The sequence below is a fragment of the Heliconius melpomene genome, chromosome 6 (genome assembly GCF_056956725.1).
Source record: "Heliconius melpomene rosina isolate 202511_hmr_F chromosome 6, ASM5695672v1, whole genome shotgun sequence".
NCBI classification, from domain to species: Eukaryota; Metazoa; Arthropoda; class Insecta; order Lepidoptera; family Nymphalidae; genus Heliconius; species Heliconius melpomene.
Window position 1 is genome coordinate 8,882,690 of NC_140394.1, and position 15,859 is coordinate 8,898,548.

Genomic DNA, 15,859 nt, shown 5'->3' on the forward strand with positions numbered 1-15,859 from the left:
CTTACTGTATAGTTATTTTTGCACGCCGCCTAGTTTTTTTTTAATTTTAAGTTGTAATTTTTTTATTTTATATATGAAAAATGTATCTCAATATGTAAAATGTGATTTTAAATAAAAAAATATCATGAAAAGAATAAAAATGTAAATACATTGAATAGAGAACATCAACAACTTTATTAATATAAGAAAAATAAATTAATATAACTAACTATGAACTACATAAACTTATTACTAATATTAGTCGGTACACAAAACCTCACATTTGCATCGTACTGGTACATAAAACAATTTTTTAGCCACCGTCTCATTTACTATATCTAAATATATCATTGTTCTTAAAGCATATTCTTGTGTGCTCTTTGCTCTCTTTGATAGCATTTGCTGGACTACTGGCACTTCGTCGGAACTGTCGAAATTAAACATAAAAAAACTTTAATAAAAAAATTTATACAACATGATAGATATTAATAATATTTCTAAAATCTTTTGTTAAATATAGTGGGAATTTTAATATTTAGATGTTATAAAGATATTATAAAGGTTGAGGTTGATTAATTTACTGTGCTCAGGAGGCCTATATACTTTTATTAACCGACTTCTGTAAGAAAAGGAGGTTATCAATTCGACTGTATTTTTTTTTTTTTTTTTTTTTTTTTTTTTTTTTTTTTTTATGTTTGTTACCTCATAACTTTTAACTGGGTGGACCGATTTTGATATTTTTTTTTTATTTGAAAGGTATAGCTTTCCGAATGGTCCCATTTTTTTTTGGTCCATGTCTGACAATGGTATCCATGAGAAAATCACATAAGTCTTAAATTTGCATTATGCATGTGCGCGACTAATAGCCGAATAACTCAATGTCGCGCCAACCGATTTTGATGATTCTTTTTTTATTTGAAAGGATACACTTCAAGGATAATTTGGTGAAAGTTTGGTTAGGTTTCGATTATGAAATCCGGAGAAAATTGAGAAAGTTTGTTTTTTTTGGTCAAAAATTAATTATACTGTAATAGTTACAAGCAAAAACTTGTTAAATTGATGTCAGAAGTGAGATTCCTGATCGTTGCATTTCTTTTTAACCAATCTCAAAAAAGAGGATGTTCTCATTTTCAACTAACTTCAAAAAAGGAAGATTCCGAATTCACCCGAATACTTTTTATGTTTGTTCTTGTCAATATACCAAAATGTAACTTTGCACAAAAATAATAGCTAATTAAATGAAGTTTTACATAGAACAATCACAACCACTCGTTGACAACCACTACCACCACCATCACCACTCGTTCAAGAAGCATCATTTTAAGATCTACCCATCACTAAAAATCGTAAAATAAATTAATTTTTAACAAAAACAAAAACCGACTTCTAACAACGAACTAAAAAGTGAAAAATAATTATATAAAGATTTTATAATTTTGAAGTCGGTGTCAAACTAATGCTACAACACCTTTACTACAATATCTAATTACTAAGCCTGTTTGTTTTACTTGGCACCGACTTCAAAATTATAAAATCTTTATATAATTATTTTTCACTTTTTAGTTCGTTGTTAGAAGTCGGTTTTTGTTTTTGTTAAAAATTAATTTATTTAATTAATCTTGATCTAACCCACGGTTAGAATAACTGCGGGCACTAGAAACATGTCGTATGTATTCAGCTCTTATTTATTTTTATTTGGAAATGGTTATTAGGTAATATTTGTGTTTTCTGAAATATTTATTTAAATTTATATTTCTATTTCTTTACTCTAGAGATCTGCCACGCAACACGCAATGCCTTGAGAATTCGGCGGAAAGTGGAAAATGTGTCTTACCTCTGCCTACACGGCTGTGTGCGGGATATAGCGTAAATCCGCCAAACTAGACAAAGTGCAGGTTAAATCAACAAATAACGATTTTATATATAACGTGATTCTCTACATCTATTGTATTGTCACAGTGAGATGAAAATAAATATTTAAAAATTAAATACTTACGAGCATCTGTTTGTATAAAATCCTTGATAGAGCCTACGTTCCAAGTTTAATATAAAAAACCATTTTTTGTCACTGGACTCCGCCGCTCTGGGATAGATGATCTGGAAACATAGAAAATATTATTGCTTTTAATATATATATATATATAGATAATTTATTATTATCACAATATTTTTGAAAAATAGTATTTAGATCTTTCGGGCTATAAAAGTGCTATAAAATTAGTTAATTCAGATATCGAAATTAAACATATTATAATGAATTACTGAGTATAATACAATATTTACGAAGCCCTCGTGGCACAGTATTGATAGCCATATTTGTGGGTTCGATCACCACTCGGGGAAATGAAATATTTAATATTTCTCCTTACTAATATTATAAAATAACCACCGAGGACGCAAAAGACCGTGCAAAGTAGGTTGAGTAGGAAGGCAGACCCTGGCAATAGCCGGGATTATTGCCACGAGGTAGAAGAAGAAGAAGACTAATATTATCAAATTTATGCTACATATAATAAAGTTACGAACCTCTTCTGATATATTGCACGCTGTATACAGTATGTCTATATTATTAGGGGACTGATGAGCTCTCTCCATCAAACCTGTTACGCCTTTTTCCTGAAGCTGAAACAATAAAAAAAATCTATTAAATATATTCTTACTATCTCCCTTATTATACATGTATTAATAAATGTAATTATTTAATTTAATTTATGAATATAATATTGTTTTATAAGTAAATAGATAAAAAGCGAAGTATCACTATTTATTTTTCAAGAAAAGTTTTCTTATATAAGAGCCATAATTAAACGCTTATGTAAACGGACCAGAGGAACAACTTAATTTCACACTACAAATATATTTTATTTTTAAAGTGGGATTCGAACCCACAGAGGGTTTCTATTAAATACAAACTTATAATATAATCCACACAGAATAGATAAGTCAGTATCACACGTACATTCCTATATTTAATAACAGATTTCAGGATTTTGAAATTAAGAAATAGAAAAAATAATTACCTGCTCTAATGCCCATCTAGCAATTTTTGTGGGATAATTGCTAACTCTTCCGCAAAATCTGTTACGTATGCAATCGTCGGTAACATTGGGAGAGAGTGTACGGTCCTCGCTTAACCCTTCCACTCCTTTCCAACTTACAATTGTACCATCTGTTATAGAAAAAAATATAATTAATTATTACATATTAATATAAACAACATAAATAAAATATAGCATCGAACTTTTAATATTATAACAATATATTTCTATCTATCTATTTAATATATAAGAAAATATATTAACTAAATGACAGTTTAATTATTAAAAATAACAATTTAGTATAACGACTTACCGCTTTCACTTGTCGTTGAGACATTTGTGATCTGGACTAGGATTAGGATAATAACCTGAAAAATACATTTGTTCATGTTATTAAATTATGAAATTTACTTCATAAAATCAAAATATATTTAAAAATAAAACAAGTGGCGGAACTCAACGCCGGGCTTGGCCTCGACACTAGAGCGAAGAAATGAAATGTAAATTGCAATAAATATTTCATTTCCTTGAGCGGGGAATGAACCCACAAACGGTCGCGTTTATAACCCCATGTTTGTGCCCATTCGGCACGTTTGGCCTCTATTATATTTATGAATAATAACGACAAATGTATTTATGAATAAATATTTAAATTTACCGGTATGAGGATGGCAACGTCGGATGTATTCGCCATGACGTGACGTTATGTGTGTTGCTGTCGTAATGAAGTGAATCCTTCATACTGCTCTATATATACTAAATGTGCTTTTGGAGCTCAAAACCAAAAGTTTTCCTTAAAACCTCGATGTAACATAGATTAATATATTATTTTGTGAATTAAATATTTGTTTAATTAAATAATAGTAAATATATATATATATAGAGAGAAGCTATCGTACAGTAGGACAGCGTATGATTGTAAACGAGACGGTTGTGGATTCTATTTTCACATGGGGAAATGAGAAATGTTAATTTCTCCCCTCTGTCAACACAAGGCGTGCCATATACATATACAGGATAAAAGAGGCAGCGCTCCTTTTACTGAAACTGCATATAGGGTAAAATATTTCAAGTCTAGAAATAAAGAAATTAATCAAAGTACCTCAACAGTTTGGACGTTTTTTATCCAGGTACAGGTACCTATACCTGTATTTCATGTGACGCACACATACGTGTGCGAAATTGCCGCTTTGACAGGTAAGTGTGTGCGTGTTTATGTTATACTTAACAAATGTGTTTTATTTTAAAACGATAATTTTATTATTTATTTTGTTTGAAAAAATAACTTTTTCATTTTTGGAAATTATTTTTTTCCTGAATTATATAAGGCTTTTATAGAGTAGTTAAAACTGTAGTTTAATTTAATGTGGCGCTGACAATTCCACCCTGTATATAGATGACGTATATTTTGGCAATCAAGAAATAGGGTTAAGGTGTCATTTCTATTTACAATCAGGGAAACTTCTCTTGGGTGAGTTAACGAGTAAAGTGGGGCCATGGGACACGGGCGTATCTAGAGATATTTTTAGGGCTATTGCTTTAAAGATATTTGTTCGTGAAAAGGTTTTTTTATTCACAGTTAGTTTTTTTTTCAGTTAAATTTCTGGGATGGGCACAACAAAACTATTTTACGGTGAGCACGGTGACTCCCTCCCCCTATTCCTACGGTAAAAGAAGTCAATAGTCATTATTAGGGGGATGTTGACTTCTGTTACCTTACACACTATAAAATAAACAATGAGACCCCCTTTGCATACATTTAACCTACATACATATTATGTCCTTTTTCGTTTTATTTGTATCTTTTCTGTTGCATAAGGAATACTTATTCTATTCAATTATTTATTAATTTCAATAAAGGATAGTTAATTATCCTTATTAATCGCTTCACGTTATCGCGGTGGTACAAACTATATATGTAGGTCATTTTTCCCCAGCGATACGTCTGCGTCGTTTGTCGTCGTCGATCTTATTTAATTTTAATGTAATAATAACATTGAACTTAATGCATGATATGCAATATCTCAATATCCTGGAGGTATATGTATATTTTTATCTTCTTCACTTCGACTTCCGTTAACCACTTTCTGATGAACTCATCCCGGCGGATTTCAACGCCGCGCTTCGCCTCGTTACCAGAATTTACCAGAACATACCAGAAGTTAACTGAATTATACAGACACAGTTGTGCTAGAGTAAATACATATGGAAATTTGCAGTAACAAAATATCAATGAAATACTCGTCTAAAGGAAAATATTATGTAATATTAATTAATATATTATGTGAGAATATAGGATAAGGGACTCATACGTCAGCGTTACGTAGGTCCCATATGTAGGTCTAATGATGTTCTAAGAAATAAGATGTTGGGTATCTCAAGCGAGGGAATCATCTAGGTCGTACATTGTATATATCTTTTTTCGGTTGATTTAAAATTCAAGGCCCAGCTCGTCATAATATTATAATTTAATAAATAAAACAAAGTATTAGAGTCATTAATATAGAAGTCATTTTTAGTGGTCTCCATCATGTAAATTAAATGACATACCGAAAGCTTTCAGTTTTAATTGAATCATCGTGATTTAAGAGAAATATAAAATCATGTTAATTATTTTCATATTGGCATTGTTGCTATATTTGCTTGCTCTGGTAACAAGAGAAAGTGCAGCGTTAAGTTCCACTAAACACGCATTGTCTCGAAAATTCGGCAGAGGGATAGGAGAGTCTTAGCACTAGATTCTCTCTGCCTACTCTTCTACATGTGAAACAACGTGAAGCTTTAAAACGAACATTATAAATACCTTAAATATAGATAAAATTAAAATAAATCTTTTCATTAGAGAAGATGACAACTGCAGGCAATGCGAGTACAGTTCAGCGAAGCAACAGATATATGTTTTCCCCAGAAATTATGTGTATTTGCTGGGAAAGCATAGGAATATTAATAACTACGAGTACGAGCATTTGTGGTTAAACAAATATAGATTTCTATGAACACTTCAATAAAAATATTAATTACAAAAATATTATTTAATTGGTATGTGAAGTTTCTTATATCGAATATAATCGAAATATTTTTTGAAAGGTTGTGGTCTCCCCCTCCTTTACAACTTACTTTTGTATTATGAACCTTTTTGCCATGGTTTTGTACTTTATACAATGGGTGCACATATGCAACCAATATATATATATATATGACATATACGACAATTTTTTACTTTAATGACACAAATTTCAAATAAACTACATTATACCAATAAGCGATAATTGTAAACAATTTTCAAGACAATTTTATAATAAAATCAACTCCCACTTTCCGCCCAATTCTGGAACATGGTGGGAAACATTTTATAATCAGTAGACTATATTCTAGGTACTGTAATTTTTTTTTAGTAAGTAAGTAAGTAATTTATCGTCTCCATATAGGTAGTAGTGAGTGAGAATTAGTATTCCAATAAAAAATAAATAAAAGGCATAATAAAGGCTTTAAAGTTTATTTTGTATTATTTTTCTCTTTTTATTGCCAATTTTATACAAATAGAGTTTTGCCTTATAAAAGTATACTAGAATAATTTATGGTTAATATAAATTATAGGCCGCCGTAGCACAGAGGGTCAATCGTCCGATTGTAAACGCGACGGTTGTGGGTTCGCTTCCCACTCTTTTAATGTATTAAGTTTATTTTTCACGCTTCACGCTGTATCCCGTATATAACAGGGTAGGCAGAGGAAATCCAATGTTATATATAGTGTTTCTCCATTCCTCACAATTGGTCCAATTTTAGAAGTTTTTAAATATGTAAATATGTAACAATTGTAAACCGTGTTGTCAGAGCAAGGAAATACAAATATTTCATTTACTCAAGTGGAAATCGAACCCACAATCGTCGCATCTACAGAGACAAGATGCAATGCCGTTACGCCATGGGCCCTGTTATGTATTACACGTACCTCAAGTCAACCTCATTTAGTAAAGGATTTTTTTTGTTTCTACGATTGTTTTACTATTTTATTATTATACACACATTTTGTAATTATTAAAATTATTATTATATATCCTAAGGTTTGTAGCACACGGTAACCTCTAATTAACAAGATTAACTTAATGAACTTAAATAATATTGCTATTAACTAACTGAGAAAATTTACAAGCTATTAGTTTATACATTTATATGAGATTTGAATGCACAATTTTCATTGGATTATTCGAATTCCAAAAATTTTATTATGTGGCTATGACGAATAAGTCATTATAATAATAATTTATTTAGCTTTTATTCTTAAAATAAGTATATAATACAAATTTGGTCCTTCGAGCCGTACTAAGCGAAAGTATTAATTTACAGTTACACAAAATGTCTTCAGAATATGTTCACCTCATGAAACTTGTTTTACAACACAGGAACAGCAACTGGGCACTTGGAAGGGCCTCTCAACAGGTTCCTTTTTCTCGTTCATGGATATCATCGTTCTTAGCATATACTTCTGTATACATTTCGACTCGTAGCCAGGGGGGAAGAACGCTACAGATGAACAGGCTAAATTTGTATTCCTGTAAATAATAACATTTTTTTTTTATTTGTTAAATTTAATTTAATTTTTTATTTGCTAAAGTTAACTTAACAAATTCGGCATGATTGTCTACGTTTTCAATATAAATATAAATATAATATTTACTCACTGACAAGTTTCTACGCGAAACGTTTGTTGCGGGTTCTGTTTGTCGTTTACTATGACCTGCCATTCGCTGTTTATGTCTTTAGCAGCTCGTGGGGCATATAGCTGAAAATCAAGAATACGAGTATAAGTAAATAAAGAGAGGCATGTCGTAGTGCAAGGGCGCAAGGGTGCGATTTTAAACGCGACAAGTTGTGTGTTCGATTCCCATTCAAGGATATATGTATATTTTTAATTTAATTTCTTCGCTCTGATAACGAGGAGGAAAAAGGAAAGGAGTGTTTTAACACTAGGTTCCCTCTCCCTACCCTGCTATGTGCGACATACAGCGAGAAGTTGTAAATTCAATCGGTTTTCTATAACTAACTGTTCTAAGGATAAAATTTAATTTAATTAACTTAACTTAATTGGATCACGGGAAATCAATTATTATTAATATATTATTACTAAGGGATATATATGAAATATGTAATTGGTGGCTTGTTAATGTACATACCTAATTAATATAATAATATTATAATTAATATAATATTAGTCGTTAGGCGTATTATTTCATGGAATTGAATAATCTCCTTTTTTTGCTTGATTCATGTTTGACATGATAGTGTTTTAAATATTTTTGTTTGAGCTTCACGCTGTATCCCGCATATAGCGGGGTAGGTAGAGGGAACCTAATATCAAGATATTCGATTTCCATTTCGCTTAAATATGAGAAAATGGAGAATGAATGGAGAACGATACCACAACTGCAGAGTTTTTAAATCCAAAATTATCTTCAATACGACTAAGTACATGCTTGAGTAATCTAAAATAATAGACGTCTTTTCATAAAATAAAATTTACCCTTTGTACTGAAGAACAGAGCTCGATGCTTTCATCTTCAGGGCCGATCCTTTCAGCGATTTGCGGAACTTCTAACATGTCTTTGTTAAATTTCGTCAAATTTTTACGTGACATCTGAAATTATTAATAAAAAACAATTGATTTTTATGTAATAAATATATATGGTTCGTTTGAATTAGGGGGCAAAAAGTGTTATTGGACCTCTACATGTGTTATAGTTGGGTTTGTCTAAACAAAAGCAAGAAATTATATAATCTCAACTGGCACGCTCGGAACGCCATATTAGAAAGAACAGAACAGAACAGAAATTATATAAAGATATAATTACTTCTGTAATTGTTAATTTACAAATAGTTAAAAATAATTAACAATATAAATAAATTATATAACTAGTGTAGTGGTCTAAGCGTTTGAGTCGTTTACATGAGGCACCTCTTTACCTCTTTTTTTCCAAGAGGTGCCTTTTTCCCTACAAATCTATACGATTTGTAGGGAAAAATAGTGGGTTGGACTCGAATCCGCTAATTCTAGAATCTTTTTTTTATAACTAAGCATTCTCACTTACATCTTTTAACAACTTGGCCACAAGTTCTTCTGGATAGTTGGGTATATCATCACAGATGCCGATACGTTCACATTCATCTGAAATTATCAGATTGTCATCTCCTCTTTCATTGCTGGCTTTTGAAGACCACTCCGGAAACACGAACGAACCAAAGTCCACTGCAAAAGTATTAATATTTGGTTATTTTAAAGATTTTCTTTATTTGTATTTTAGTTGTGATTGCTGGAGGTTGAATGACATAAGATCTAGATTAAAAACCTCATTTGTATGACAACTAAGTAAATATTTTAGCACTATTAATTGGCGGAAAAAAGAAACTGGGGAAAAATAGTTCATAAATTGTTTTTTTTAATAATTAACACAAATGATGAATACACCATTATACCATATATAAGAATAACTCCATAATTATTTAAGATCGCGTTTTCCTCATGATTAAAATAAATCAAGATTTTATATCTTTAAATAAAATATAAGTAGGATGATAATTCTCATACTACGGTTACATAGAACGACGCCATAATTAATAATTTACCTTCATAAATATAACCATGCATAATTATTCTATTTTATTAATGTATTGTACCTACTGGTCTATACATCATTTTAAATAATAAATTCTAATATAATATTCCTCTGCTAACTAATACATGTATTCCTATTTATTTTTATTATCTAATATTATTATTGTTTATGACCAAAGCAATTATGGCGCAGCGGCACAGTGTATCTGACAGTACTGACTGGTTGTGACTTCGATTCACATTTGGAGAAGTGAATTATATTTATTTTCTCTCTCTGGCAATCAGATATTCGGCGTTGAGTTTCGCCACTACGTTATACATACCAAGAAACACATTGTCTCGAAAACTGAAACGGAAAATGGTAAAAGTAGAATTTTTAACACTGGGTTGCCTCCGCCGACTCTATTATATGAGGGATACAGTATGAAGCTAATTTAGAATAGAATAGAATAGAATAGAATATACTTTATTGCACACATAATATAAATATATAGAAAGAACAACACAAATAAAATTGAAAGAAAAACACGTATGCAAAGGCGGTCTTATTGCTTTAATTTAATTTATTTAATTCTCTTATATGACATATTCAAAGATAATTTAGCATTAGACTGTCCTAGTTATCCTTTCTTTCTAGTGATCGACCAATTTTCTATGTTCAACGTAATATAGGTGAAGAGATGAAGTGATTTGTGCTGAACTGGCATGCATTTGAATTACAAATAAATGTACTAGTGTTGTTAAATAATAAGCAATATATTTATTACAGAGAGAAAAAAAGCTTTTCTGCTTGTAAAATTTTTGAGTGTTTAAGTTACGTGTTGCCTCCAGAATTCGTCAGACAGTGTGAAAGCACAGAGTATTAATGGGAACGGAGTGTCTTAACACTAACTTCCCAGGTTCCCAAATCAAGATCTCTTTAAATAAAATATAACCAAGATAATAATTCTTATTCTACCAGTAGGTACACAGAACATCGCCATATAATAATTTAACTTTATAAATATAAACATGCATAATTATTTTATTAACGTATTGTCTATACAGTTTACCTACTGGTGTATAGATCATTTTAAACGATAAATTGCATAATAAACTAGTGCTTTAACATAAATTTCTTACTATAGAAATACACGTATTATTATTTCTTTTTATTACCTAATTAATAATATAGAAGTGGCAGCATTCCATTTTCCACAGAAAGTGGAAAATGGTATATAAGGGTACAATGTGAAGTTAATTTAATTTAGTTCCCAGGTTCCCTCTGCCTACCCTACTGTGCTATATGTGGCATATAGAGTGAAGTAAAGCAATACTGAAAGTTAGCTGTGAATCCTTTAAATTGAAAACCAATTAATATCAATAATACAGAGGTTTGTTATTTATAGATATTATTAAATTGAAGTTATTAGTCCTAGTATATATTAATAAATAAATGAAAAAAATTGATTTAGTTATTAGATCGCGAGAAGAAAATACGAACCTCTTTTATTGACAAAAGGGTTCACAAATCTATTCAAGATTTTGTACGAACCGTTCGGCTTCAGGTTGTCGGCGCGGGCTCCTTCCCGCACTGAGCGAGCCTGCGCTATCTCGGCTCCATGTGATGATGCCTGAAAAGAATAATGATATATAATGATAATAACTAATAATGATATATAATGATATTACTTTTAATTAAAATGTATAAGAGGCCGTCGTGGTGCAGGGGCTCAAGAGTGTGACTGTAACGCGACGGTTGTAGGTCCAATACGCACACGAGGGAATAAATTGTTATTTATTGTTATTTTCATATCTTCGCTCTGGAACCAAAGCAAAAAGCCCGCCGTTGAGTTTCGCCGCTCAACACGCTCAAAAAAACTCGGCAGAAAGTGGCGAAATGAGCGAAAAATGGAGAACAGAGGCTCTAACTCAAGATTTTCTCTGCTTTTCATGTTACATGTAAACATTTCTTAAGCTAAATAAGAACATGCAATAAATAAAATTAAATACCACGTAAACGAGGTAAAAACGTTAGAAACGTTTTACTCTATGATAATAAACAATTGCACTGATAATACTTCATGATCAACGAACCGTTGCAGACCTACGACGACCTTGTAGTTAAATGCTTGTAGTGATTCCCCTACCGGCTATTCTAGTTCTGTTAATGGTTGGACTTTATTATTTATTCTATTCAAATCTTAATAAATTCTTAATAGAATATATAAAATATTTTCACGTTCTATGGGTGGATATATAAAATAAGGAATATTCGCTATTAAATTATTTTATTGTAATTTAAATTTTAAAGTTCCAGCTACTACACTAAAATGCTTGTATTTTTCATTAGTAGTTTCAATACTGGGCTACGTTCTTGATAGCTATGGTCTTGCATTTAAATCCAATATTGATAAGGAGGTCAGCCATCGCGCAGAGGCACAAGGTGTATTTCTGAGTCGATTGGTTGTGGGTTCGATCCCCAAAATAAAATATTTATTTAAATTTATAATTTTATTTCTTCGCTCTGGTGTCGAGACAAAGAGCGGATTTAAGTTCCGCCAGTCAACACGCAATGCCTTCTGATTTCGGCGGAAAATGGAAAACGGAGTGCCTCAACACTAGGTTCCCTCTGCCTACCCTGCTGTGTGCAGGATACGCCGTGAAGTTAATTTAATTTAAATTTAATCTATTAATAGCATTATTTATATCAGTCCATAGTACCATTAAGTAAGTAGTCATACTTAATCGATTTTAAATACTAACAATAGCTGCCTTTGCTTTTTTATAATAAAAAAGAACTATGACGTCATCTTGGCACAATTGCTTCAAGTCAGGGCAAAGTTTATAGTTAAAGTAAATTCATATCTTGAATCGCGTAATTATATGTCTAAAACGAAACGTAATGTCCTGATTTGCCAAAATCAATGGAGAATTGGCTTTTTTATAATCTCATGGGCTAAATTCAGCAAGTAAAAGGATATGCAGAGAAAGTAAGTGTTAAGACACTCTGTTCTCCGCTTTCCGCGGTTACCAGAGTGATGAAATAAAAATAATTGACTACCGCGCCAGGGTAGCGTCATCGAATTAATTAATACCTAATGTAGAACAAAAGAAAAGTTTCTTTTTAATGATTAATAGTGTTTTATATATTTATTTTCCATTATCTCGTTCTGGTAACGAGGCAGAATTAGACGGAAAGTGCAGAACGGAAGTGTCTTAATGGGAACTGAGTGTCATAATACTACTTATTTGTGAAGTTTTTAAAAAAAGTATTTTTTTATATCCTTATTATTTATCACTTTCAAATCTTAAATATTATAATTATTATCCTGCTAGGATGTAGTTGGTAGCGTCCAGTTAGGGATTCGACGAGCCAGCGTGGGTTTTTCTTTAGTACATACTCGTACAAGTACTCGTATAATGAAGAGCACGTATTGCCCAACAGATCGTGATTTAAATTCAAATTATATTTTTATAAAGTAAGATAGCATTCAATGTATTTTTTTATAATGAAATATTTTTTTTTATAACTATTTATTCGGCTCAATTTAATCATTGAGTAGTGTGAAATATGAACCTACGTCCTACATCGAAATTTTTTCTCGGTATATTATTTTATAAAATAGTTTGAAGACAAAGAAAGGTAAAAACACAAGCAATTAATAATTATATGAGTAAGCTTATACATTACACTTGTATATATTTTTAACTGATTACTCACTCGGTTTATCAAATCTCTAAGGTCAATATAAACAAAATAAGATTGTATTTGTTATATAGTACATATAAGAATATTTTAATAACAGGATACACAGTAACGGCCTTATACAGCGATAAGAATATTTTGCAGAAAATATTTTAAAATATCGTCGATTTAGAGTGTAAACCTGCAACAGCCTATTCAGCATATTATCGGGAGAGACAAAAACATCTTTAAAAATGACTAACATACACCTATACATGTATTATCAGAAGGTTTTTAAGATTTGGAATTTGATTTGTATTCTCCACTATATGAAATAAAATAAAAGTCAACTCAAAAGATAAAAATGGAACCGGACTCGCATTTTACTGGTTTTTAGGGTTCAATAGCCGAATAGCGAAAAACAGATCCCTTATAAATCGGTCATGTCTGTCTGTCTGTCCGTCTGTCCTTATGTCACTTTATTCCGAAACTATTAGGACTACACAATTGGAACTTATTTAGGTAAATGTATTCTGTTAACCGATTTTTATACAAAAATTAAAAGTAATAAATAATATTAGAGGAAAAAAATGTTTTTTCGTCACGTGCTTGTGCCCCTTTCAGCCCCGTTTTCAGCTTCAACCTATATCCTTCATCCACAACCTAGATGTCACCTAGTACTAAGAAACCCCAGATGGAACCTAGTGCTAAGAAACTCCGTTTCTCACTTTCCGCGGAATTTTTGAAGCATTTCGTATTAAGTTGTGGAAGTCAACGCCGCACACTGGACTATTTACATATATTTAGTTTTCTTATCCAAGTTATTTGTCTTTTGCTAGTTTTAACCGGCTACTAATTAGAGACAATGTAACTGACAATAAAAATAAATTGTAAGTAACAACAACAACAAGCATATAAATAAGAATTTTGACGTAAGAACGTACATATTATGCTTAATTGGCTAGAGCACTTGGACGGTTTCCGAGAAGCGCGGGTTCACATCCCACTACGTTACAATTTTTATAAGTTTTTGAAATATTTTTTGTTCTTTCCTAAGTGTTTAAACACTTTAAGATACGTAAAAAAATTTCAACTTGTTCATTTTTTTGATTAGATTCTTAAAATCAATATTTATTTAAAGCTAACTGGATTTTAAGCAGAACTATTGAACAGCTTATCCACGAATATATTTATTATTTTTAGTAGTATATAATTTAATGATATGTAAATCAAGGAATATAAAATAAGTCTGACCTGAAAGTTGGTGAGTCATTGTAAACATTATTAAGTAAATGCTGTTAATTATAGCTAGTTCACCTCGATCCCTTGCAAAATACACAACTATAGAACTTTACATGTAAAATATTTATTACTTAAATATAAGATAATTAAAAACTATAGAAAAATTAAATTTTTAATCACACCAATGGACATGCTAACGATATCGGTATCGAAAGAAAGTCACTTTTACTTTCGCACTGTCGCTTTAGAAAGTGATTGAGGAAATTAACCTTAATCTGACTTTATTAGTTGTAGTAGTTTAATTGTAAATTAATTAATAATTTTATACGTTCAAAAAGAATGAAAATCTTATTATCTTTTGGTAATAAGACTATACTAATATACGTAATAATGTTACATCTTTTTAGTGTTCTCTTATTAAAATTATAAACAAATTTAATTTTAAACCAAATAGTAGATAATCCAATCTATTGAATAAACGATAGAGTCAATATAAATAATATTGTAAACATATATATTATGCGATATGTAAATTGCAATAAACTGTGTACAGAAACACGATTACGATATTAATACAAAACCTGTTACCAGCGTTTGTTAATTGATTTTTCACACACGATAATAATTAGTTTCGCTTCTTAAATAACTATATATAGAGTGCTCTTGTAAGATTTTTAAAGATAAAAATATTAAAATATTTTCTTATACATCAGTCTGTGCACCAAATGTCATCAAACTTCACATATTTATATGTTAAACAGGAAATAAGATCTATATAAGGACTTCCTCCCACAACGAAGGTCCGCTATATGTTATAAACTTAAAATATATACATACATATATTATATGCAATACGAAAATATTATTATTAATCTTTAAAATTTACTAACCAGGGAACCCAAAACGATGCACATCACTATCCAGGCCATATCTGAACTACAACATGTTCTTTTTTATACACTGCATTGATATTGTTTTAACATTTTATCATTTTTATGAAACACACGTTATTTTCATCGATAACACAATCGACTCTGACTGTACCCGAGTGGCGACTGGCGGTAGGTGGCAAGACGCTAAGTGGCCGACTGACCACCTCAGGTAATGCATTTTGTGATAATAATTAAAAGAACATTGATATGTAAGGAGGGGAACCGATTCGATTAATTGTTCACGTAAATCATTTATAATCGATTATTAATGGTTCATGCAAGTAATGTATAGAGTTATCTATTCGATGTTATTTGTTAATTATAATGCAATTAACGATTAATTAAATATTTTATATCATCAACCTAAAATTAATTAATCATTTGTTAATAA

The 15,859-nt window shown here is 30.7% G+C and overlaps 2 protein-coding genes across 5 annotated transcripts; both read right to left on the reverse strand.

Moving 5' to 3' along the window:
• Positions 1 to 206: 206 nt before the first annotated feature.
• LOC146538383 (uncharacterized) lies at positions 207 to 3,910 on the reverse strand. The gene is made up of 6 exons (XM_085187114.1): positions 3,676 to 3,910; positions 3,331 to 3,385; positions 3,000 to 3,148; positions 2,506 to 2,601; positions 1,976 to 2,076; positions 207 to 406 (listed from the first exon to the last, which is right to left on the reverse strand). The coding sequence occupies exons 1-6, from the start codon at positions 3,709 to 3,711 to the stop codon at positions 238 to 240; spliced, it is 606 nt and encodes a 201-aa protein (XP_085043240.1). The 5' UTR covers positions 3,712 to 3,910; the 3' UTR covers positions 207 to 237.
• Positions 3,911 to 6,497: 2,587 nt separating this feature from the next.
• On the reverse strand, positions 6,498 to 15,613 carry spz (Spaetzle domain-containing protein). 4 transcript variants are annotated; one of them, XM_085186867.1, is made up of 6 exons: positions 15,427 to 15,613; positions 11,111 to 11,240; positions 9,104 to 9,261; positions 8,539 to 8,652; positions 7,700 to 7,800; positions 6,498 to 7,570 (listed from the first exon to the last, which is right to left on the reverse strand). In XM_085186867.1, the coding sequence occupies exons 1-6, from the start codon at positions 15,463 to 15,465 to the stop codon at positions 7,396 to 7,398; spliced, it is 717 nt and encodes a 238-aa protein (XP_085042993.1). In that variant the 5' UTR covers positions 15,466 to 15,613; the 3' UTR covers positions 6,498 to 7,395. The 4 variants fall into 4 exon arrangements, with proteins under 4 accessions (XP_085042993.1, XP_085042992.1, XP_085042994.1 ...); XM_085186866.1 differs by having other exon boundaries at positions 11,111 to 11,246; XM_085186868.1 differs by having other exon boundaries at positions 11,162 to 11,246; positions 15,427 to 15,612.
• Positions 15,614 to 15,859: the final 246 nt, after the last annotated feature.